This window comes from Eleginops maclovinus, chromosome 19 (assembly GCF_036324505.1).
Source record: "Eleginops maclovinus isolate JMC-PN-2008 ecotype Puerto Natales chromosome 19, JC_Emac_rtc_rv5, whole genome shotgun sequence".
Lineage (NCBI taxonomy): Eukaryota > Metazoa > Chordata > Actinopteri > Perciformes > Eleginopidae > Eleginops > Eleginops maclovinus.
The window spans coordinates 19,783,392-19,807,398 of NC_086367.1; the positions used below are offsets into that span (position 1 = coordinate 19,783,392).

Sequence of the window (24,007 nt, forward strand, 5' to 3'; positions counted from 1 at the left end):
CTTTTCTTTCTTTATCACACGTTATTGTTCTGTGTTAGTTTTGGTTTGGTTAGATTAGTTTGGGTGGGTTGGGTGGGGGGTCACTATTTCTATTTGCGTCATGTAGTTGTGCTATTTTATTGAAATTTGGATGCATATTTTTGTGACAAATGGCCGACCTTACACTTTTCATGCCCACTCAACATTGTATTGTATTTTTGTATTTTGATGTGCAATTGCTTAATAAAAATTTGGTCACAAAAAAAAAACATCTGATCTTTAGCACACATCATAAATATCAGATAAATAATAGATAACTAAAGAAACTCCAGTCACACTTCTTAGTGCGTAAAGTGACTAAACTGCATGCAGTTTAAAACCAGCAATGAAATAAAGTGTCATTTGTTGCTTACAGTAAAGAGGCTTTTTCCATCCTAAACAGTAAACCGGTAATCAAACAGTAATGATCAAACCAGTTCTTGTCTTCAGGACGGCAGCAGTCTGATGCACTGCCGCTTCACCCCCCACCCTGCATCTCTCTGGAGAAGCTCTTTGTTTTTCTCTGCTCTCTCGTCTCTCTGCTGACTCAGGCGACAGGAGACGCAGCGTTTAGGGAGACAGGCGTGATTTTCCACCCTAATTGTTTTCCTAACAGGCGAATGAGAGGTGCGGCTCTCTGTAATCGTGCTGACCTTTTACCTAACGGACACCTGATTGGCCTTGAACACACCTCCCACTCGACTATAAGGAGCTGGGCGATATGGAGATAATGAAATATCACAACATTTCTGATCAAATACCTCGATGTTGATGCTGCGACGATAATGTGCGGTTGACTATTGGGTGCTTTCACAATGTATTACTTGAGAAATAATCAAGGATATAATGGGTTAAAGCAAACAACGGAACAGTCTGGTAGTTTGAAAGTGACATTACTTTACTGCAATGCATCCTTTAAAAACAGCAAAAGACATTCTTGAAAAATTGATATAATATTGACTTATTTCCAAGCCTTAATATGTTTCAGTGCTTTCAAGTCACTGTAACTGCTCTACTTAAAATCCACCGTTGTTGGTGTTTATGAACTTCTTTTGCTGTGTATTTGCAGCTGCAGGGAGTATAGGATGTCCTGGGAACTCAAAACAAGGCCCCTCTTACAACTGCAGATGTTTGCAAGACTACTGCAGTTTACCTCCCCTGTCTCCCCCTTCCTCTTTACTCTCTCTCCGTGTTTCTTAGCTTACAAAACAAGACATCAGGGTCAGACTTTAGGGCTCATCTCTGAAGCCTCGGGGTCATTAGGAGGAGATTCCTTCCGTTTCTTTTGACAGGTGATTACTGAGGCAGTTTGGTGAAAGAGCCGCCGCACAATAGTAACTACTTTCCCTCTTTCTTTCTTTTTCCAGAGGCTGCACCCTGTGGATGGGAACTTTTTTCGGTATCCCCCACCCCCTTCTGCTGGAATTCAGAGGAAATGCCGGTAACACACCTGACACCTGTGCAACTGTCCTGCACCTTTCTGACACCTTGGTCTCCATCAATGAGTCCCAACCTAGGAAACAGTGCTGTGAAACATATTTGTACCCAGTGGTGGAATGCAAAAAAGTACATTTACACAAGTACTGTGAGTATAACTTGAAGTTCTTATACTTTACTTTAAAATGTCAATTCAATCATTCTTTCTGTTCTTCTCCAATACATTTTGGATGCATGATTTTGTACTTTTTACTCTGCTAGCTTCACATTTTTGACTGCTTTGGCTATGTAGATCATTAATATAACATATAAATCAATTAATGATGGTGTATTAGAATAGGTTATAAGCTACCAACCAATATATGAATAAATAATAGCTAGCCACACCTTAACAAGCTGCAATGTTAAAGTGATAAACACCTAATACCGCCTTTCATCCGTTTTGGAGAGGAGAATTTGGCTGATAATTCTGCTCGCAGTACAAACCTCTTAAGCATCTGCATCTTAACAGGGAAAAGAACTGAGCTAACGTTAGCGGCTCTCCAAAGCCCCTCTATCCTATGTTTGCCTAACTGTATGAGGGAAACAGAAGCTAACTATGATAACAGAAATAGACACCATATTGTGCATTTAGGTAAAATATTTGAGTACTTCTTCCACCAATATTTCTCCTCTTATTTTTACTTTAGGTGTATCTTTTAGGTCTAGTTTAAAGCATAAAACAACCTAAACATAGAAAACCCTTCTTGCATTGCATTGATCACAACTTAATGTGCCATAATAGCATCTGCAGGTTTTTTGTTCCAATCAAACACTGCAGCAGCATGTTTCACACTGATTTGCACCTGCACCTTCATCCGCAGAGGAGGAACTAATGAGTGAAATACGCAGCTGTAATCTGGTAGAACAAAACAGTGCAGTGTTCTCCAGGCTGTTGACACAATGTACAAAGTGAGAGCTGAATTACACAACAACATTACATGTCTCATGAGAGAATAGCTTTATTTCTAAAACATCTTTTGTGTACTCACATGTTCTGGTTGAAAAGTCTGTTCTTATATATGTTCTGTACTACACTTTAATGAAATCTGCAGACATTCAATAAATGGAGAAGTCAGCCATCACACCACAAGTGACAAATGTGCCATGTAGCACGAAGCTGTGAACCTGCTTGTTATTGTATGGCACAACTCGTTCCTAACACCCAAGCTCTCTGCAGCTTCTCGTCTGTCGCAAAGTCACGCACAGCTGGTCGCAAATCGCCTTTTTGGTGCAGAAATGTTTATTAGGGAAGCAGAGCCGAGCGCGGGAACGGGCGTCAGCAGTGACAATGAAATTACGCTGCAAATTGGGATCTTCGTTGAGTATTTTGCTCCTCTGGAAAGCCTGTTTTCCAGCTCACTTGGTGGATTAAAACATTTTCCTGTCATTGAGTAGAAATTTAAATTAAGTCGGTACACAGGTGGCGGATTTAATGGGCTGAGCAATGAGGTGTTAATGACCTAAGCAGGTGGTAGAAACAGCCTTAATGAAACAAATAGCCTCTTTCAAAAACAACCTTTATACGTGGACTATGTACAATATTTAAAAAACAGACTATGATAGATGTTGTTGCTCTTCATCTTTGGCCGTCTTACCAAAGATTATCCTCATTCAGAGACATTCAGGATGGATGTCATAAAATAAGATGTTTGTTCTTCTCCCGTCTCACCGCGATGAAGACATGTGCGGTGATTTAGTCGTTTTTCTAATGTCTCTAGTTATACTTAATAATATTACATAATAAATAGTGTTGGTCCTCTGGTTTTTAGGGCAGCATTGTTGAGGTTTTAGTCCTCTGAGGTCACGTCTATGTCCTCAGAGCTGGGCTGCTTGGTGGCGATGCGCCATCTGTTGATGTGGTGGCTCCCCTTCTTCTTCTGCTGGCTGTCCGGGCCCTCCTCCTCCAGCTTCTGTCGCTTGTACTTAGTCCGCCTGTTCTGGAACCACACCTTCACCTGTTCAGAAAACAAACAGTGTTACTGATCATATTGCACTTTATTTTTTAAAGGGAGACACCCTAAATCCATAGGGTAAATGAATATCTAATAGATTACAGCAGGACTGTTTATGTTTAAATGTGCAAATAAGCATTGTCTTATGAATATGTGTTGCATACATTTCCAGAACTGAGTATGAAAATTGGACAGCCCAGGTCCAGTTTTATTTTTTCATTTTGTTGACAGACTAGAGTAAAAAGAGAAGAGTGTCTGTTAACAGCTATGCATAAAATGATTTCCATAGCCCTGTTTTTTAGAATAAAATAAGATGCATGCTTTTCTTTAGTACATTGAAATGAGTTGAATTGCCTCGAGGTAAACTGTCGACATAGCGATGACAAACAATTGACAATGAATCAGAGAAAAAGCAGCAAATGATTGTGTTGATGGGCTTTAACTTTGCTTTAAAAATGTACATTTTATATCACTCAAATTATTAATGAATTGAGTAATTATTTGAATTCAACCTGTGATTTTCTAACGATTGAAAGTTAAAATGTCAATGGTTTGATTTTCCTTCCAACATTTAATTACTGCAAACCAGAACCTTAACATTACAACTCCAACGAGTAAAACAACTACTAAACACAAAAAAGCTTTTCTCCATTTAAATGAAACCAATTTATACTTTTGGATTTTGCCAACTCAATCGTCCCTTTTTGCAAAACAAGCATTTCTCTTTGCATTCATAATCAAGCATGGCATTAATGCATGGGAGCGCTCGACGGACAAAACATCTTTCTGACTGACTACAGTTGCTGGTATGACCTTGGAAAACGAAGCCGGATGCATTTTTTAAATAGCAACACAAGCGCTCAAATGCTTCCTTCTCTATTACCTCTTGACTGACTTACAAGCTTCAGGCTAATTCTAGTTGTCACTGAAACATTCAAACAGACTGGATGTAATGTGTTCTTTCCTAGAGCTGTGTGTGACTGTATTTGTTTATTTATTTTAAGTGGAGGCAGTGCAAAAGTTGTAGTGCAAGTGTTAGCAACAGAAAAGTTGTAACAGTATTTTTGCTGCTTTTTATTTTAGCATCCATTAGTTATTCTTCTGACTTATTGTATAATAATACTCATTTAATATAATCCCACAACTTGTCCACATGTGGGGTAAATTTAAAGTAATAGCAGATCAAAACATTTAAGTAGGTTAATTAATATTCAGTTCAATGTCCTTATAATTAACATAATGCAATTTGTGCTTAATTGCAAGCCTCTTATTGACTGAAACACACCCTGCAAGCAGCATTTATCCACATAGCTGACTCAGGAAACCTCTAGTTGTATTGCCTATTAGGCCTAATTGACATCGAGACATTGTGGACTCATTTGAACTTAACCATCTATAATATTTACACACTTTTGCTGGAAGAAGGTCATTATTTCAATTTATTTGCACTAATTTATATATATTTTTTAAGTTTACAATACAGCCATAACCAATGATTTCACACTGAAAATCCTTACAATTGTAGTAGACTTTAATATTTGGCAAAATATTAACCTTCATCAACAAATAATGGTCTAAATGATCTGTATATTTAACAGTTTTAAACATACAGTAGGTTAGACATAAAGATAGAAACAATAATGTTGCTGCTTTAAGTTTTACTATAGCCTGTAACATTACAGTGTCGCCAGTTCACATCATTTATTCTATTTTAAAATACGTATTTTCAGTGATTCTTTAATTAATTAATTAAGAAATATTCGTTTTCATTTTATTGTAGTCTATAATGACGTTGTTCGTTTTAAATATCGCGATATTTTACGAGCAGCAAGAACACTTACGTTGGGGTCAAACGGGAAAATGTGTTGCCATAGAAATGACTGCTTTCAGTAAACTAACGTGAAATTAGTTAAAAATGATAAAGAATGACTTGAGTGCTTTAAGGTGATTTTTAATATTTGAAAGTTGTAATTAGCCGTGTTTCAAAAACATACTTAGAGGGAAAATCCATTTAATCGGAGATTGTTAGCATTAGCACACCTGTGTTTCAGACAGCTGATGTAAGGATAGCATTAGCACACCTGTGTTTCAGACAGCTGATATAAGGATAGCATTAGCTAACCCGTGTTTCAAACAGCTGTTAGTGTTAGCATAGCATTAGCTCACCTGTGTTTCAGATAGACTCAAGCTGTTTGCTAGCTGCTTCCTCTCGGCTCCGACGACGTAGTGGTTCTTCTCGAAGGCTCTCTCCAGGCGGAGGAGCTGGGACGGGGAGAAGGCTGTCCGGATGCGCTTAGGTTTCCTGGCGAAAGGACCGTGGAGGAGCAGGCTGTCCTGGGACACATCGTTACCTGACAGCAGGGAGGAAGAGAACAACACGGGCCGTCAGTCGGGGCTGGCTAAGGTAACTTTATTATCATTACACCTCATTTTATCTAGGTAGGCAGGTAGGCTGTCAGTGTGCTGACGACGATATTAATAAAAAACAGTGTGTGTTAATGGGTCTATTCTACTGCAAAGTGAGACCAAATGATGCTGTCATTATGTTAAATAAGTTCTGTAGCAAAACCTCGAATATATAAAGATTTCAATATTATTAATTTAGTATTTTACCAAAATGTAATAATATAAATTAAATGATGAAACAAATACATTTATTAATAAATAACACAATAACGAGGAAATCTGAAATGTTCTGCTACATAAATGATGGCCTATTGGTGACAGTTTTATGTCCAATTCATTTTTTATAAATGATCAGCTGTTTTTAGAAGGGGACACCTATGTTTCCATGTCAATTTGTATTTTTATTGCTTTAATTTTGTACATTAGACCTATTGGAAAATCATACATTTTTAGTGTGTAATTTTACGCATATTATAAACTAATGTAAACATGGATACGGAGAACATTTTCAGATAGGCTCAATGATGAAACGTTATGATGCTAACGCCGATAGTTTTTAAACACACTGTAAAGAGTTTAATAAACTATAATCAGACACATAGGAGGCCGTAAGGTTTTCAATTGTGTTGTATTTTTAGAGAAATCAAACCTTAAATGCATGGTCTATAAAACTAATTTCCAATCATTTGTTATTCTAATGATTTCATTGAATTTGCTGACGGCAAACAAAATAAGGTGTTTGATCACTTGGTGTGATTATTTTGACAGAGAATTGTGTTAAAATCCCATTTAGTTATCCCCGTTTCACACTTCCCAATATTGTGTCAGGAAGTTGTAATCGAAAACGAAAATATTATAAAATGAGATGTTTATTTTAGTAAAACACTTGGATTTTGGCACATCGCAAAATCGTTCTGTCATTGGTTTTGTTATATGCTAATAACTATTGTGTTTTCTTGTATCCTAATAGCCCCATAAGGTAATTATAGGATATTAACAAGTGAGCATATAATATAATTATGCACATTAAATCATGTTCATTTGAATGCTTTTCATCATTCTGTCTATTATAAAATACAATTTCTACAAGGAACTTTTTGAATGCAATAAAAGGCAATATGAAAATAAAAGTTGTCGAAAACAAACTATGAGATAATACAGGATCATTTATTGGGTTTACAGCTCGTGCACATTTGTTGATCTGAGGTTAAGTAAATCACTGCAGGCTGTGTTCAAATCCTTTGCTTCTAAAAACCTGTGCAGGCTTTTTCTATTCCGATTATATTTAAATTACTCTCCTCGATTTTTATCAATTTTGTCTCTACAGCCTGGCTGTTGTGTTGGATTTTTGGAATGAAATGAGCCTAACCTCAGGCGAGATTTCTTGTGTGGAAAAATCTACATCAGAGCTTATCTTCTCCAGGCTGCGGCTTCCTGAGAGAGTAGCTGCAGGGCGACTGAGAGTGGAAATATGAGAGCAGCCTGCTAACGCCGTGGCCTTGTTGGTTTTATGGCTATCTGTGCAGGCAAGTTATTGTACAACAAGATACGTTTCAATGTTGACAGCTCTGTACAAGTATGTACCTCTCAAAATAGAATATTAAAGTGATTTTATAACCAGAAATCGTGGTCTAATTAAAGCATTTCCACGCAGTAAACACATGCACACACATAAACCAGATTTTTTTGGGATGCTAATTCATGCATAAATAATTGCACCCATGGAAAAATCTTGTATATTTTTTAGGTGGGATAAAATATTGCGTATCTCACCTTGAAATCTGTGTCCGAAAAACCTGTTCCGTAGCACCCAGGGGTAGAAGTTGAGCGGGTCTCGGTGTTGCGTCCCGAAGAAGTGCGGATGCTGCAGGTGGTGCGATCCTCCGAGCTGGTGAGGGGCCACGGTGAGGGAGGGGTGGTTCACCGACTCCGGGAACACCAGCTCCGGGCTCTGGTAGAGGTGCCGGCCTGGTTGAGCCTGGTAACTGTTCATTAAGGTATCTGTCGTCGGGTTAGAGTAACTTAAAGCCGTGGGCCGGATGGGGTCCTCGGATATAAGAGGATTCTCCTTTGCGACCAGAGACTCTATCGTGAAGCAGCGCTTTCCTGCAGACGAAAACATCTTCTCGGAGTTGAAATAGAAAACCAAGAAGAAAATAATCAGGTTCTTCCTCTCGCTAGAAAATAAGTGTCAAAGATGCACCATGACCGTCAAAACATGCAGGATGTTATTAAAGCTCGTCCAGTGGAGATGCTGCAAAACTCAACAGTGCTGCAAATTGCCCTGATCCATGAAGTCTGCGCACTCTGAGGGATTCTGTGCGCCAACTAAAGCGCCTGCAACCTTCAATGTGTCTTGACGCTGCGCAGGGGGGACGCTGATTGGACCAGAGCACCTGCCAATACTTCTGCTCTCTTCAAGTACCTGCTCTATAGATCACACAGGACCCGGCAGCTTAGTTACAGAGACACGCTGAGAAAACATGCATGCCACAATTAATGGCTCATTGTGGATCGTTTTTCTTCAGGGAGGGTGGAGACATTTCCACTCGATTTGGTGCAGTTTTAATCATACAGGAATTCTCTGGAACTTATATCTATTACGTTTGTCAAGAAAATTAAAATTCTGTGGGATTTATAATTGGAAATTCGACAGTGCAGTGCGTAGTATTAACAACGTATAGATTTGTTTTACTCTCATTATCAGGTTAAATCTGTGCCGAACATAACCTTTAGCTGTCTGACATAGTCTTTAAAACACAAGCTGTAAAGGTCACATTCACATGCAATTTCAATTAATAGTGTTCTAAAACATCGTGCTACTGAATCAGTGATATTAAACTCTCCACTGAATTTGATTTGATTGCAAAGTCCCAGCAAAAAGCACAATTTACTGCCTTTTGTTGACATTTTTCATTCGATATTTCTAAATAGTTTTCCTCATTAGGCTTCACGTTGAACTAAATGTGCTCTATTTCAAGGTAAACTTTCCGCCTTCCTAATAAATACGTTTTTTAATGCAACAAAATAATTAAAATAATAATGTTCTAGAATAATATATGTTTATTTATTTAATGAATTGATACGTCCTTTTAGTTGATGATGTTGTGGTTCTTTGTGGGTAATGCAGCAAGGTGTTAAACTGACGCATTAAATCAGAACACATTATTTTGGTTCTGATTATTTTATGTTTTCACATGTTATTAAAATACCAACAATGATGCCTGGAGATACTGCGTTCATGAGATAATACAGAAAGAGTTTTCGATGTTTTGGGGTTTTAAGGGAGAATAACACCCAAAAAAGACGCCCAGTTGGTCCTCTGAGAACAATCAGCATGAGCTCACTGTGAGAGGCAGCCTGTAATTGTGTTTGCAGCTCACCGGCTTCCTTAGTTCTCCCTCACGATCCGCTTCATGGTGCACTAACCAAGTTAATAATTCTCTTCCTAATACACTCGTTTGCTTGGAGGTTGCATTAGAAAATCATTACCGATGGAAATTATGAGGTAAAACAAGTGGTTGATTGGGCTTTTAGAGCTAAAGGCTCCTAAAGACGGAAGCAGGTGACTGGGTCTGTCTCCAAAAAGCTCCAACATTTTATCCCCCAGTGAATTTTGTGTGTGTTTCATATTCAAATCTTTATTTATTTACTGGGTGAGGCCTGAACTCTTTGATACAGTTTTACTGGAAATATATTTCCTTACCTGCATGACTCCACTAGCCAGGTGTGTAACAACCTGTTTTAATCGTATTAAAGTCCTTTTTTCAACCAATGTTTTGCTGATTAAGATTGCCGAATTTATGTACATACCAAAACAATAGCAGTTTTATGTTTATTAGTTATTTTGCGTCCGATATATTGCTTTAATCTACATTTTCCGTTTAGACGTATTATGTTTCGTTGTAAGCTTACGGGAGAAATATAAAGGTCACATAACTACTACTTAAAACAAAATGTCGTATTGAAACCTTCTTTGTGCAACTGCAGGAACTTGTGGGCTGAAAGAGCCGGTTGCGTTTAATGAGAAACCCTGCGCGCCTTTACGCACTGACCCTGATCGCTGCTGGTTAATAGATGTCCAAATCGCTCTGCATTAACAAAAACAAACCAGAGCAGTCTACCTTTGTTCCGTACCTACTGTTTATTTTACCCCCAGGGTCCGGGGGAGAGTCTTGAGCAAAGAGAGGAAACTGAGCAGTGCGTCAACCTTCAGTGGAAATACTTTTATAGGTTATTAGTGAAATTCCTCTAGTTTAATATCCCAAAGATATTTAACTGCGCGTGTGACAGTAACGCGAGTTGAGAGCTGAATATCCTTCATGTCAATGACATAATGTCCTATGTGGTTATACCATGTAATGCATTGTCCATTTAAGTAAACTAAAATATAGAGTATAAAGAGAGACGTGCAGTGCTTCATAGTGCCACTATTTATACCTGACAGATTTATAAGCATTTAAATAACTATTTCTCAAGTGTTATTTCATCTTAGCTTTTGCATGTTTTCCCATAAACGTGTATTATCTTGGGAAGAAATCTACAGAGAAATATTAAACAGACTGATTCCACCAAATGATGTGGTTGTAAATTATGAAAAAGTAAATTCATTTCACCAGTATGATCCAGTCACAATACTACACTAAACTAAAATAAAGTCAGAGTTCTGCTGGCTTTTCTTTTTTAACAATTTAAGGAATTATAAAGCGTTACAAATGGCCTCCATTTAAACTCAAAGGACCGAACACTTACTGTAGAAAGTGTCTTCTGTACATCTTTAAAAGTTTACTCTCATAAATATACATTTTCAATAATAACATTGTCCAAACATTTTCGCATGAAAAATCATAATTGTTCAAAGATATTCTACTTGTTAACTGTCTCAAATATCCAGGATGTATTTTTTGGGGGGGGGTCATGGTAATAGAGGAACAAAGACGCAGAGAAGACAGATGGCTCAATTTAACAAGTGCTGCCCTCTAGTGGCCTGCACAGGATACGGGTTTGAAAAAAATGTGACTTTTGCAGAGACTTGCCTTGAAAAATGAATAAATAGTATAACTTTAGTACGAGTGAGTTTTAACCATTTACTGTACTGTATGACGGTTTTACCACAGACATATTAAAACAATGTTTAAAATGTATTATGGAAAAGAAAATGCTAAAACGAAATATACCAAAGGATCTTAAAACGTGACTATGCAAAATGTTTATCTTGTATTCCCAATGATGGAGGCCTGTAGCAAGGTATTTGATAACTAACAATCAAATAAACGTTTTGTAGAAAATAAAATCATCATGTCTAGCATCATACCTCCAATGAGGTTCTCTCTCCTCAGTCTCCTGATTCACGGTGGTGTTGTTCTTAGAGCAATGCTTCCATCCAGTGGTTAAAAGGAGTCGGAGCAGGTTTGTGAAACGTAAGATTTCCTCGAGAGGTCAACTGGAGCCTGGGACCTAAGCAGGTTTTCAGTTCCCAGAAGGCCCAACCCGTTGTTGTTTCAGTTGAAAAGTTATATGTCCCTGATTAGACAAAAGTACAAACCTTAGAGGTTAAACGTTTTTTGTCTTACATGTTGTAATGAACCCATGTGAACTCAACATAGGGAAATCGTTCATTCATAAAAATAAAAAAATACAATACATATCATTATCTTCATGTCAATGTTAAATTATTCAACGTAACCAAAGAAAGAAATTAAGCTCTCCAGAAAAAATAAGAAATAAAAAAGCCACATATTCTACAAAGTAAAGGGAGGTGTTAATAAACCAAACTATCCACATTAATTTAAGTGATACCTAAACGTTGAATCTCGAATTGTATTCAACAATTCTCCACATTCAATTCCCTCCTTCATTGTGTGATAGGATCAACTTTAGACATATCTTTAATATATGAGACATCATTGAAAAATAAATTGACTCGTAGATAATGATTCGCTCTTCCTCTTCCTGGTGATTTGGAGGATGTAGATAAAAGCGTCAGAGACCAGCCAAAGTTTCCATTCTCACCTCCTGCGTTCATTAATAAACTAATTGGCCATTTTGTTTCACATTAGCGTTGTGTGTTCAGCTAATCTGCCCCACTTAAATACTTGAAAAATTTCACCCCATTATAACGAGATGGGAAAAGTAGCACGTCGCTGCGTTTGTGCCACCTGCACGAGAAGTGCGGTCGTTTAGCCACCTGTACCGGGCTGCCCTGCTGCACAGCATAAACAAACAAGACACTCTCAAACCTGCCAGGAGAGAGAAAAAACACGTGTTCATATCCAGACAAAAGCATGTATCGCTTTTTTAATTAGCTTTATCCATGTATTCCGTATCTAAAAGTCGATTTTCCTCTTTATCCTGCATGTTGCTGCTGCTATGTTGTGCGTAAATAGCATACGTTGGATACATAGGCATTAATAAATCCAGCGGATCCTTCTTTCAATTCCGCTCTTTCACTTGTCTTCACGGTGTTCTCTATCGCCGCACAGGAACTGCTATTTCCTGAGAGAAAGCAGCCAGTCTTCCACACATCGGGAGGATGAGGAGCTCCTGTTGTCAGTGCCCGTGTGTGTCAGAAGTCATTGTGCGCCTCAAATGCGGCCCTTTCACCACGAGACAAAGGACAGCTTCTACTTCAAACGCTTGTAATGAAAGCTAATGACTATTAGATGGAGTAGAAGGGCCCCTCGCCTTTGCAAATAAAATGCAAAGGAGGATATATATATATTTTTTACAGTCGAGCTACCCTAATTCAAATGAAGTGCACTCTGCTATTGGAGCTGCAGGTTATTGCTCTCCATGAGAACTTTCACACCTAACTCCCGAGCTGAGTCATGTGACCAAGGGTATTTAAATTCAGGGCGGAGAAATGTTTTAGGATGGTGATATTAAGACTCTGTTTTGTCTGTTATCATTTCATGTGAGTTTGGTAGATGGATTCATTAAGCTGGACTGATAATTATAGTTTTAATAGTTAGTAATGTCCCAGAGCCAGCCCAAGGTGATGTTTTCAACGTAGCTTTTTTTGCTCAACCAACAGACTCTTCTTTGTTTTAAAATCACTATTGTATAAAGATATATATTCAAATTAAATAAACAAAAGTTATCTTATAGAATAATATCATGTGAGGAGATCCACCCAGACCCACCATGAGCAAGCTCTTGGAAAAACTCCTTTTAAACGAAAAACCTCAAAATATTGCAGATCAAATTTCATCCCCTGAACTAACTGTTTCAGCTTGAGAAGATACAGTAGAGGCTATAACGACGTAATATATTCTGATAACGCAGTGTGGATAAACCTAAGACAAACAGTTGCAAAGGGAATAAGAGCAACAAGTCAGGAGGCAATGAAGATGTGACAGTTTCTTTTCATAAGGAGCATCAGAGCCTGCAGAGAGTCTTAAGAAGCCCAGGCAGCGCCGGCATGTTTCCAGCCGTTAAGGTGCCCTGTGCTAATTGGGACGATGAGCCCCGGTGACCCCCGCTCTCCTCCCCCCACCTCCCCAGGACTCTCCAGGTTTTCCCAGGCCTCTGACTGCTTCTTTCTTTCCCTCAATGGGATTACGTTGGGCTGTGGAGAGCGGAGGGGAGGGGGAGCTCTGATTCCCGGCTGATCACATCAGAAACGGCTCTCTGGGGTTTTTACACAAATTCTGCTCTAATCACATCGAGCAGAGACACCAGGAGAGGCGGGGGGGCTGCGGACCAGAGAAAGAGATCAGCCCTGTTACTGTTTATTAAACTTCTCTCTTTGATACTGTTACCAGACCTCTTAAAGCTCCTCTGCTGCAAACATCCAGGGTGTGCTGGGGTTATATGTGTCTTTGAAGCGTTTACATATTGAAAACAGGGCCCCTAGATGTCAAATGTTCACAACCATTTCTACATAAGAGGATAAGGGCCACATGTGAAATTCTTTTTGGCATCTGATCAAAAGTTTAAAATGTTTTGTTCAATTCTGTTCTTTTTCCACAGAATCTTTTTTTCTTCAGATCTCAAAGGTTTTTGGGACATTTGGCCCGGTTCCTCTTCCGTATCTGAATCACCTGTAAGTGAAATAGCAGCCTGTTGTATAAGTATTCACACGTTTTGAATTTAATAACCTGTTAACATAATTTAGGGATTAAAAGTGTTGGAAACCAGTATGTGTTCCCTGTTGGATGTCTTTGTTTAATTTGCTGGAGTTATCCACAGGACAGGTCTTTCAGCTTCACCTCCCCAATTAGCTGCTCTGATGGACTCATTTGCTGCATCCCAATCCTTTCTGCACGCTGTCTTCCCTCGTGTTTCATCCCTCATGTCTGCCAGGCAGGCTTCGGCACACAGCGGGACTCCCTTTCCACCTGGAAGCAAAGACGTGGAGTTTCTATAGAGCAGAGACAGGACACCTGCCGAGGGGGGGGTAGGCATGTGTGTGAGAACAGGCGTAGTGACCGTTTAAACAGATTAGACAGTGAGACGCAGCTCTCTCCTGCCCCGAGACAGACTGACCCCTACCACCCCGGGTTACACATATCCACAACTAATCCCAGAGCTGGTTATTTATTTGCTTAGCTTAAAGCAGAGGGGAACCTGAGTCCATCCCCAGATTTTAACTTGGATCAAACCAGGGAGGAAATGTCTCGCCATGTCTCTGCCATCTTACCTCCGGGCGCGGGGGGGAGGTGAGAGGAGCAATAAGGAGAGGTCAAAGGGCATGGGGATGGTTGTATTGGGATACATTAGGGAGGAGGTTTTCTCTCAGATAAAAAAAAGTGTCAAAATAACCCCATTTTTCTCCTCTTGAAATTGCTAATGAAACTTTGATGTTGGTGCTCTTTTGGTATAGGGAACACTAAAGGTCCAATGAAATCTTTTTTTAAACATTTGCTCACGAGGTGATTTGAGGCTAATAAAGCCATTATATTGATTTAGTGATGTCACTCTATAGCGGGACCCGACTGGTCCAGGTGAGGATTTAAGCTAAGGCTCTGTGTACAGAAACATCATTATTTAGGGAAAAGTGTGCAGGAGTCTTCATTTCACCAAACATGTTCATCATCCAGCTCTTCCTATAGTAAGGTATAAGCATTGTCTATGTGTTTTGAATCTCACAAAGAGAAAAGCATCTGATAAGGAGGTTTTTTCAACATTTTTGCAGGAGGAGTAACTTGGAGGTTTCCTCTTTTTTCTTACGTAGCTTTGGATAGAACTCAATAAGTTCCTTTGATGTTGATACAGACCTGTTTATCTTTTCTAATTTAAAAAAGGTTTATAATGTTATTCTAACAGTGCTTGAAATGTAAATGCACGAAATTAGGCTATCAAGACTAAATGAGTCACAATCCAAGTGAACATTTAGAAAAACCTTGGGTCTCATTAGGACTTAATTTATGTTATTTGCTCTCATTTTATTTGGCAGTAGCAAAATAAATTGTCATCCTGTTTTGGTTAAATTTGTCTAACAAATAGACGGTGTAAAATGTCACAGAAAACGGTCATAAACCTCGGTTTAGAAATACGTGTGTTAATAGTTTTCAGTTCAGCTATGATGCACTTGCAAATACTAAATGAGGATTGAGAAGTTTGCGGCATAGCAAATCCCCATGTGTGAAATATTTGGCTAAATAAGAAGGAATGAACCGGACAAGGTTTTGATTTATGTCATAAAATATATTTCTGAAAAATGTCATTTAAATGTACAAATACATTTCAAGTGAACTTATCAAAGAGCAAGACAATTAAATATATAACTATACATCTAATAAATATTCATAGTAGGAGACACAGGCCTCCTTTCTCAGCAGTATGTACAAAAGTCTTCATCTCATATAGTCCAGTGTTGTTCGGTCAGCAGTGGTCAGTGGAGTCATCAGACACCACGTCCAGGTCGGAGAACTCCTCATCCTCATCTCCTTCATCTCCGTGGCCCTGAGACCCGGGGCTTTTGGGCGGAGCTGCCAGACCCAGTTTGGCCAGCTTTGCCTGCTGCTGCTCCAGACTCTGTTTGCGCCACTTGATGCGTCTGTTCTGGAACCACACTTTGACCTGGAGACAGGAAAAAACATCCATTTTAGAAATATGCTAGAAACGTTTGGAAGTATGAGTTTGAGGCTATATTTTAAACCCCTACATTTAGATTTGTCAGTCTATTTTTTCTCACCTGAGCTTCTGTGAGCTGTAGAGCGGAAGCAAGGAGGAACCTCTCGGATCCGACCATGTACTGCTGCCGGGCAAACTCCTTCTCCAGCCGGGAGAGCTGCTCGCTAGTGAAGCTGGTGCGCATGCGTTTCGACTTCCCACCTTTGGTTTTGAACGAGTGAAGCCCTGTGTTCACTTTGGACATAGAAGCTGCAAAGAAGAGAAGACCCATTTAATCATACTGTCCCATTGAAGAAGTCTAAATAACAACAATGTTTAGATAGTCATAGTTATAAATACAAAACACTCTTGTTTACCTTGTGCGTAAAATGCTCCCCGACACGATGACTGGTAGGTGAAAGGTGGGCAGCAGTATACTGAATATCCGGGCTGTGACTGGAGCGCTGAGTGCAACATGTTGGGAGAGTAACCGTAAGCTGCTGCTGCCATCGGTAAGCCTACGTGTCCATTAAAGGGCAGAACCGCTGGTTGATATTTCTCTCCGCACTGAGTGGGGCTAGCCCTGCAGTGGCTGGTGTCCTCCGGCTTGGCGAGCAAAGCATCGATAGTGAACGATTTCCCACTCTGAGGCTTCGTTATCGATGCGCACTGGTTCCCTTGGTACTGCGGGTACAGCGATGCTGGTGCGTAATTACGCATAGGGTATCCATAAACTCCCATTGGTCTGTTCGGCACCTGCATTCTGTCAGATGTTTAAGAAAAAAGTAGAAAAATCTCGAAGCTCTTGGCAGTAGGTGATGTTGCTCCGGGTGAAGCAGGAGAGTGAATGCTGCTTCTCCGCGGAGACCCCTCATTTATACTCCGGCCGGACACAGAGGTGTCAACAGCCCCCCATCGGTCCTTTGTCTTTCTAAGTAGCAGATGAGAGAAACGAACATCCCGACAACGTATCCAATTAATTGGTGGAGTAGTACAAGCTGGGATTGTCAAACATCCTAACCCTTTGAATGACAAGGCTTTTGAAGAGTGCTGGGGGCAGGGACCTCAGGAGATTTACTGGGCTACAAATTCTTGCATGGATCTTAAATCCAAATGTAATCATTACCGCTGGGAAAGCCTTGATGTTACCAAATCATCTTATTTGAAGCCTTTTAAGTCCCGGCTGGCCCACAGATGCTTTAAGCAGCGTAACAAGTCGATTGGAGGTTGACTTTACAGAGAATCTACTGTTGCATATTTTAATCTTCCAAACTTTTTTTCCAACCCCTTAAATTTAGGAATATTCAAGACTTTAATTTGCGTTTATCACAAGTAGCTGTAAATCAAGAATCACTCCTGTATGTAAACAGTCCATGATCTTTTTCCTGTATAAAATGAATGCACTCTATTTCCAGAGTGTGCTTTCTAACAGCAGCGGTGTTGCTGTTAAAATTGGAAAAGTGCCTTTGCGTAATTGAGGCGTCAAATTCGGCAGGTCGGGTGTGGTGACAGAGTGGTGCTGCTGGTTTTACCCAACTGCACTCAGCTAATCTCAGACACTGCGTTAATCCACAGGTTGATCCATCCCATCCGTTCAATGTCAGACTAGGAAAGGCTTCTGTTAAATCCTAAAACAATCCAAATTGGTTTGAATCCTTAATTCTAAGCAGGGTGGTTTAATTTATTTCGTTTAATCACAAATTATCTTGTGGATTAAAGAAAGTCAAATCGTAAATACAAAGAGACCTTCTGATATATTTTGCACCGGAAACTGTCTATCCACAATGTGCTTTGTTTTATCGGTTTCTCATTAAAGGTTTGAAGATGAAGCGCTTTCTTTGAAGGCAGTGATTTGCTTTCTTACACTGCCTTAGCACAAAGGCTTCCTCTCTTTCAACTTGGATTATTGCCAGCTCTGCAAACTTTCCCGGCTCATTTCCATCATTTGAAGGTGGCAGAGGGTTTCTCCGCAGCCTTAAGTAACTGTTAAAACACATTTAAACACCGATGCGAGCCGCTGCTTCCCTTTGACCTCGCAGCGTTTTATTTATTCTGTTTCACTGACACTAGAATGTCTAATGAAGAGAGCAAACACAGACTTTCTCGACCTGGCCTGAACAATAAGGACGCTTCTTCTGATGCCTCTCCGCGCGGACCACCCACCCATATGACCGACCCCTGTGTGCTCCCGTGCACTGCAGAAACCCAAATCACTTCATTCAAAATTGGTTCATTAAGTCTTTATTCGACATAAAAGATCCAATTTGCATCAAACGGTTTCAGATGTTTCTCAGAATCAGCTTAATAAAAAAGGTTTTAAAAAAAAAGGTTTAATCTATTTAGGAAATACGATAAAATAATCAGAACAAGTGGAAATATCCTTTCATTTGAAAAGAAAACGCTTTTCAGATTGAATATGTCATATTAAATACAGTTCTCTGTACCTGTTGCAGAGTAAAAATATGAGTCATTTTTTTAATATATATACAAAACAATTGAACTATTTTGATAATTATTTATTCTTCTAGAAAAGGGCACACAATCTGATTTGGAAAAATGCATTTATTATGGGAGCCAAAGGAATATCTCTTGGTTTTAAGTTGGAAAGATAAGACAACACATAGGAAAGTATCACCTTTCTTTGGGGAACCTATTGACATTGTTTTACTTTTTTCTGGACATTTTATTGGCTAAACAAGTCATCCCTAAGGAACTTGATCATTTGTTGCATCTGTAATTGTCACGTTAAGAGGCAAAATGAATTGTGATTTGCAGCCAGGTGCTTCTCCAATATTCTCTACACATCCCTCTCTGACATCAGCAGTGAACCTCTGTCCTGCAGTGATGCTGCAGTGAAGGCAACATGTCCTCTTGTGTATTGGAGCCAGACAAGGAATACACGCACCTTTGTCCCAGAGAATGTTCTTTTCATAGTCATGGCCTGAGAGGAGAAAGAAGCTGAAGGGCTGCTCTCTAATAGCTCTATGGGCCATCCTTCACAAATGAGGCTCTCAGCACAAGCTTGAAACTCCTCATCAGCTCTCATTCATTCAGAATGTGCTGTTGGTGGCACAATGCAAACCGGCTGCTCATTTTGTCTCAACTTTTAAGGACTGAGTTTTTTTTTCTTTTGGAAATGGTGAATGACAGGAGACACTTTTAAACATTTTACATGCAATTATTTCCACCTTCCAATTCTCACCTTTAAAACAAAAATGATGAAGTCCTTCAGTAAATGAGAAAAACATATATATTAGATGGTTGGCTGTTGGTAACAAACGCTTGAATACTGTGTTTTCTTAAGACCACATATGTTTAGCTTTACTTAAACATTTGCATAAAAACAACTTAGTTTAATTTAGAAGTGCCATGACGGCTGTACTGTTGCTCACAATAAAACCCAACTCTCATACGCTCTGAAAGGTGTCTTTTAATGACTGTTGAGACAACCATTACGCTTAACCTTCTACTTTAACAAGAGACTACACATGTCTGTTAATGTAATGCAATATTTCCCTGGCAAAATTGGCAAAAGTTTCCCAAGAAATATGCATTTTTTGGTTGTGTGTAAAAGAAATGTGTTCATGCAAAGAATGAGGTTAAACCTTCTACTGTTATATATCGCAAAGTGCAAACAAATGTGAGCAACATATTGTGAGATTTAAAGATCGAAGTCATGATCCCCTGAAAAACGATAAATATATGATGCATGACAGATTAGTTGGATCCGACAGAAATCAAGATGACAGAAAGGAGAAACTCTGCCGCTCTGTTCGGTTTCACCTTCCAGCTCAGTTCACACATGATTGAATGAAACAAAAGCATGGAGAAACACTGTCATCATTATTATTATTGAGGTGAAAGGGGATCCTTTTCTCACCTGCCCGATACATTTAACAGCCACTGTAATCTGGGCCTTTCCTGTCCACGCACATCCATTGCTAATGACTTTATGAAGCCATTCACAGGACGATCCAGGGCCGCCTGCCTCTGGCACCTTGCTGCTGGGGCTGAGGGCTCATTACAGGGGCCTGCTGGGCCTTGGCCCTCACCTTGACTATGAATGGGAGTGCAGTAAAAGGCCAGGTATGCTCTGTCTGGCTCTAATACACATCCTGGCTCTGCTGGGAGCGGATAGACATAGGTAGTGTCTTTTGTCAGCAGCAAGAGGAGAAAGATGTGATGTGAAGTTACTACCAAAACACCTGCTCTGAAGCTGCTGGAGAAACACACCATCTATTTCTTTAGATAATTCTACCACTTCATTCATGTTTTGCTATTGAAGTGGTAAAGTTGCTGAGAAATTGAAGGTGAGTAATGTGGCAAAAGAAAAAAAGGCATTCTAACAACTCTAGTGATTGTTCAATTTAGGTTCAAGGTTCATTTAACCTCATCTTGAGTACTCAACATCCATCCTTCTGTCTGGGTAGCCATTGCACATCAATGGGGCACAACAAAAAACATGCACACCCGTTTGCAAAAGCCCAACTTTAAACAACAATATTTTAATGAGGCTTGCATCCTTAATCTATATTCTACTATAGTTTACTAAGCAAACACCTAGAACTTGAATATTTTAAACTAAAGGCATAAAAGTGCAGAACAGTGAAGTCCATATTTTATACTCAAACTACAAAAGTAGTTTGCAAAGTAACAATTCCAACTGTATTAACACCAAGTGCCACGAACAGTGCAAGGACAGAAGTAGTGATAATAGTGAGAACGTGTATCTCTTTATCAGTCATTACATTAACACCATCAGCTAAATGCTTAAAATGTGAAATTAACTGACTAATTCCAGCGTTGATGCGGCCTCTCTTTGCAGTGTCACTATGCAGAGTGTGTGTGTTTTTCATTTACACGTGTGGCAGAAGGGAGGACCTCCAGTCCCTGCAGCTTGGTTCTCCTGCTAAGCAAGCATTAGCATTAGCATTAGCATTGACACCAGCACTGTGAAGGGCTACTGTACGAGCTGCTCTCCTACGGGCTAATGGTGGCCATTTAAGACATCCATTCAGAGAAATGACCGTCCATGTCATTACCAACTTAATGAGGGATTAACTTTCTCCCTGAACGGTATCTGTTTACTGACAGGACGGTCCTGTCCTGGGAATGGAGGATGTGTGTATTGGATCTGTCTGACACTCCATACAGGCCACTACACCACTGAGCAGAGGGGAAACCTGCAGAAAAAGTAGCGTTTATGCTGTAAGAATGAACTGAAATAGGTGTTCATTTTTTGTAAATGTGTCATTTTGTTATGGGACGCACCAATATCGTGAACATAAGGAGACTAAACTGCTTTTTAATATTGAACAATTCAATAATCATCCTGTTTAACCTTACAGAAAACTTCAAACTGCTTCCCTCATGCTTCTTTGCTACAGCTTTATACTGAAAACACACTCTCAAGCGTGCACACTTGTCTATGCGTCTCTCTGCGTGTCCGGACACGTTCAAAGTGCATTAAACAAGGTTTCAGCCACAATGCTAGAGAAGACAACACAGGATGAGAAATTGAAATACAAATAATAATTTTGAGGGTGATTTATTCCTTAAATGACATTTGTTCAAAAGTTGAAAGTGTGCGCATGCTTACACGCTAAACTCAGACTGTGTAAATGCACACGTTCATGTTCCTGAATGCAGCAACAGTGGGAAGGAGAACAGCATCTACACACAGCTGCAACGCTTTATCAGACTGACCAGAAAACGTTTGAATCCTTTTCCAAGCAAAAAGACAGTTTCCAAATGTTGCTGTTATTTCCTTCCACCAAGTTCTATTAAAATGCTCATAGTTTTACCACTATCATGCAAGCAAACCAGAATAAAAGCATTTCACACTTTCAATTTGCATGATTTAAACAACCAGAAATTGTTTTGTGTGGCGTGAAGCCCAGAGTGCAAGGTGCACAGGAGGAGAGATGCAAACAGTTGACAGGTGGGCTGGCTGAAGTGTCTTACGTACCATACAGATATAAGAGAGTGGATTACATATTTTGATTTAACAGTTAAGAAAGCAACTAAGCACAATTTTATAACATTTTAAACTTAAAATCTATACATTTTAATGCAATTCAATGTCAACCGATCCCAGTTCCTCCAAGGTGTTGTGTCAAAACAGAAGTTGCCGTTGGTTTCTCGATAAATGCATAAAATGTAAATGTCCTGTAGACATTTCACATGTTTGCTGGTTTGTAAAGCTACTTTATGAAACCAATCCCTGCAGTGTTTTAGAGGGGCCCCTTCCCAGGTGCTTTGAGGGCTCTGGGGAGACCCCCCTCCCCTCTGCTCTCTTTAATGGAGGTGAGAATTGGCGGGTTGGACTTTAACACTTGACCTCTGTTTACACTTCCTGTGGGTGTCCGGGCCTCTCCATAAAGCGCTGCTAGCAGGACTCTCTGCATTGAAAGGAGAGAGCGGCGCTGCTCTGCTGCTCCTGGGCTGTGATTATCAGGACAGGCCATTTCCTCTCTTCACATTCTCTGTTTGCTTATATTACCGCCACACTTCCTCAACCCCCCACATTCACCTCCTCAGGCCTTTTATAGGAAAATGATCACAAAACCTGCATATTCAACATGGCTTCTCAGCTTCAGCCTGCTGCATGATGGCTGTTTCCAATCAGGAATGGAGAATGATTTTGCTTCCTGCATTTTCTGTAGTGTGTCCACTAGTGGTAATTCCTGAGTAATCCATACATTTTTAGTCTATAAAACGATTCAAAGTTTAAAAAATGTCATCACAGTTCCTGTAAAGCAAATTTCACACGCTCATTATTTTGTTATTTCCTGACAAACCGTCTGAAACCAAAGACAACTGAGAGCGGCAAATCCTATTTGGAAATGTACACTGGCTTTTTAAATTAAAAATATAACTTTAAACCTAAACAATTAATCAATTAACAACCATATACTTCATGTAAGTACCGAGTAGCTGTCTCAATTACACACAGTTACTTTACAATGTATTAGTTTTGAGTAAATGCAGAGACCTGTGTTAGCACCTGTTTAACACTTTCACTTTCTCCAACCCACATGTTTCTCATCACGTTTCAGTTTTTATGGGTAAAGACTTGTCTGATTTATTTCAAGAAAGACTTCTTGAAATAAATTGAACATGGGGTAAGAAGTTGAATACAAATGGTAATTTTTGGGGTGGATTCTTTCTGTTAAAAGGTTGCCTTCAATTACATTCATGCACTGATCAGTAATTTATATCCTGGGTATGCATATCCGTTAGAAGCTTTGTTCTGGTCACCTGGAATTGACAATGGAGGCCTGAAGAAGTTTTTCTTGTTGGAACATGATCCTAGAAAGTTTCTGAGCCCTCAGCTGTGTTTGTTGTGACATATGACCTCAACGTAGGATCAGACTAACCCAGTCTGCACTATGCTTGGTATATAACATTATACAAGTGTCCTTCTAAGGCAGGGAAGAGTAACAATATAAAACATATAATTTACATAACAGAAAAGTTAGATGGAAAATGCCATTTCTGGTCTCTTAGCCCTGAGCCCATTCATTCTTCCTGAAGTTTCATTTAAATTATATATTACTGAATAATGTCCTTTAAGAACGGGGTACTGTAATTATGCATTTCTTGGGGACGTTTTACACTGGTGAACTAATGGGGTTTTTAGGGAGTTTTTGGGGCAGCAGTAAAGTGAACGTGGGATTGGGTCGAAAATGATGAATTGTGTGTTCATATAATGAAGAAACTAAGTGGCTCATTGATGTGGTTTAATAGTTTCGGGGAAAAAGCTCAAATAGGAATGAGATATCAGACCTTCGTAAACACTTTGTTAATTTGTCTATTTGATGGGTGATATTACAAGTCACATACAAGTACAAATGTACTACAGTTTGTATCACTGCACTTTACTGACATGTAAAAACATTTAGTGTTCAAATAAATCAAGTTGATCTTCTACTTTTGGACTGAACCCGTAAAGTGTTCCTTTAATGGTTTTCTATTCAGAATGCATTTATTTAATTTGTGAGACTTTTCTTTAAATGTGAGCGTTCCTTGCATCCTGTGCTTGACTGCAGAGATAGAGGCCTGTGTGTCAGCGTTCCCTCCTCTCTGTATTGATG

The 24,007-nt window shown here is 39.4% G+C and overlaps 2 protein-coding genes across 2 annotated transcripts; both read right to left on the bottom strand.

Moving 5' to 3' along the window:
- Nucleotides 1-2,438: 2,438 nt before the first annotated feature.
- Nucleotides 2,439-8,150, bottom strand: emx1 (empty spiracles homeobox 1). Its single transcript, XM_063909165.1, has 3 exons — nucleotides 7,629-8,150; nucleotides 5,616-5,800; nucleotides 2,439-3,452 (listed from the first exon to the last, which is right to left on the bottom strand). Exons 1-3 carry the CDS (start codon nucleotides 7,975-7,977, stop codon nucleotides 3,285-3,287), a joined length of 702 nt encoding a protein of 233 aa, XP_063765235.1. The 5' UTR covers nucleotides 7,978-8,150; the 3' UTR covers nucleotides 2,439-3,284.
- A 7,530-nt stretch (nucleotides 8,151-15,680) lies between these two features.
- noto (notochord homeobox) lies at nucleotides 15,681-16,673 on the bottom strand. Its single transcript, XM_063908147.1, has 3 exons — nucleotides 16,289-16,673; nucleotides 15,994-16,181; nucleotides 15,681-15,878 (listed from the first exon to the last, which is right to left on the bottom strand). The coding sequence occupies exons 1-3, from the start codon at nucleotides 16,671-16,673 to the stop codon at nucleotides 15,681-15,683; spliced, it is 771 nt and encodes a 256-aa protein (XP_063764217.1).
- Between the last annotated feature and the right edge of the window lie 7,334 nt (nucleotides 16,674-24,007).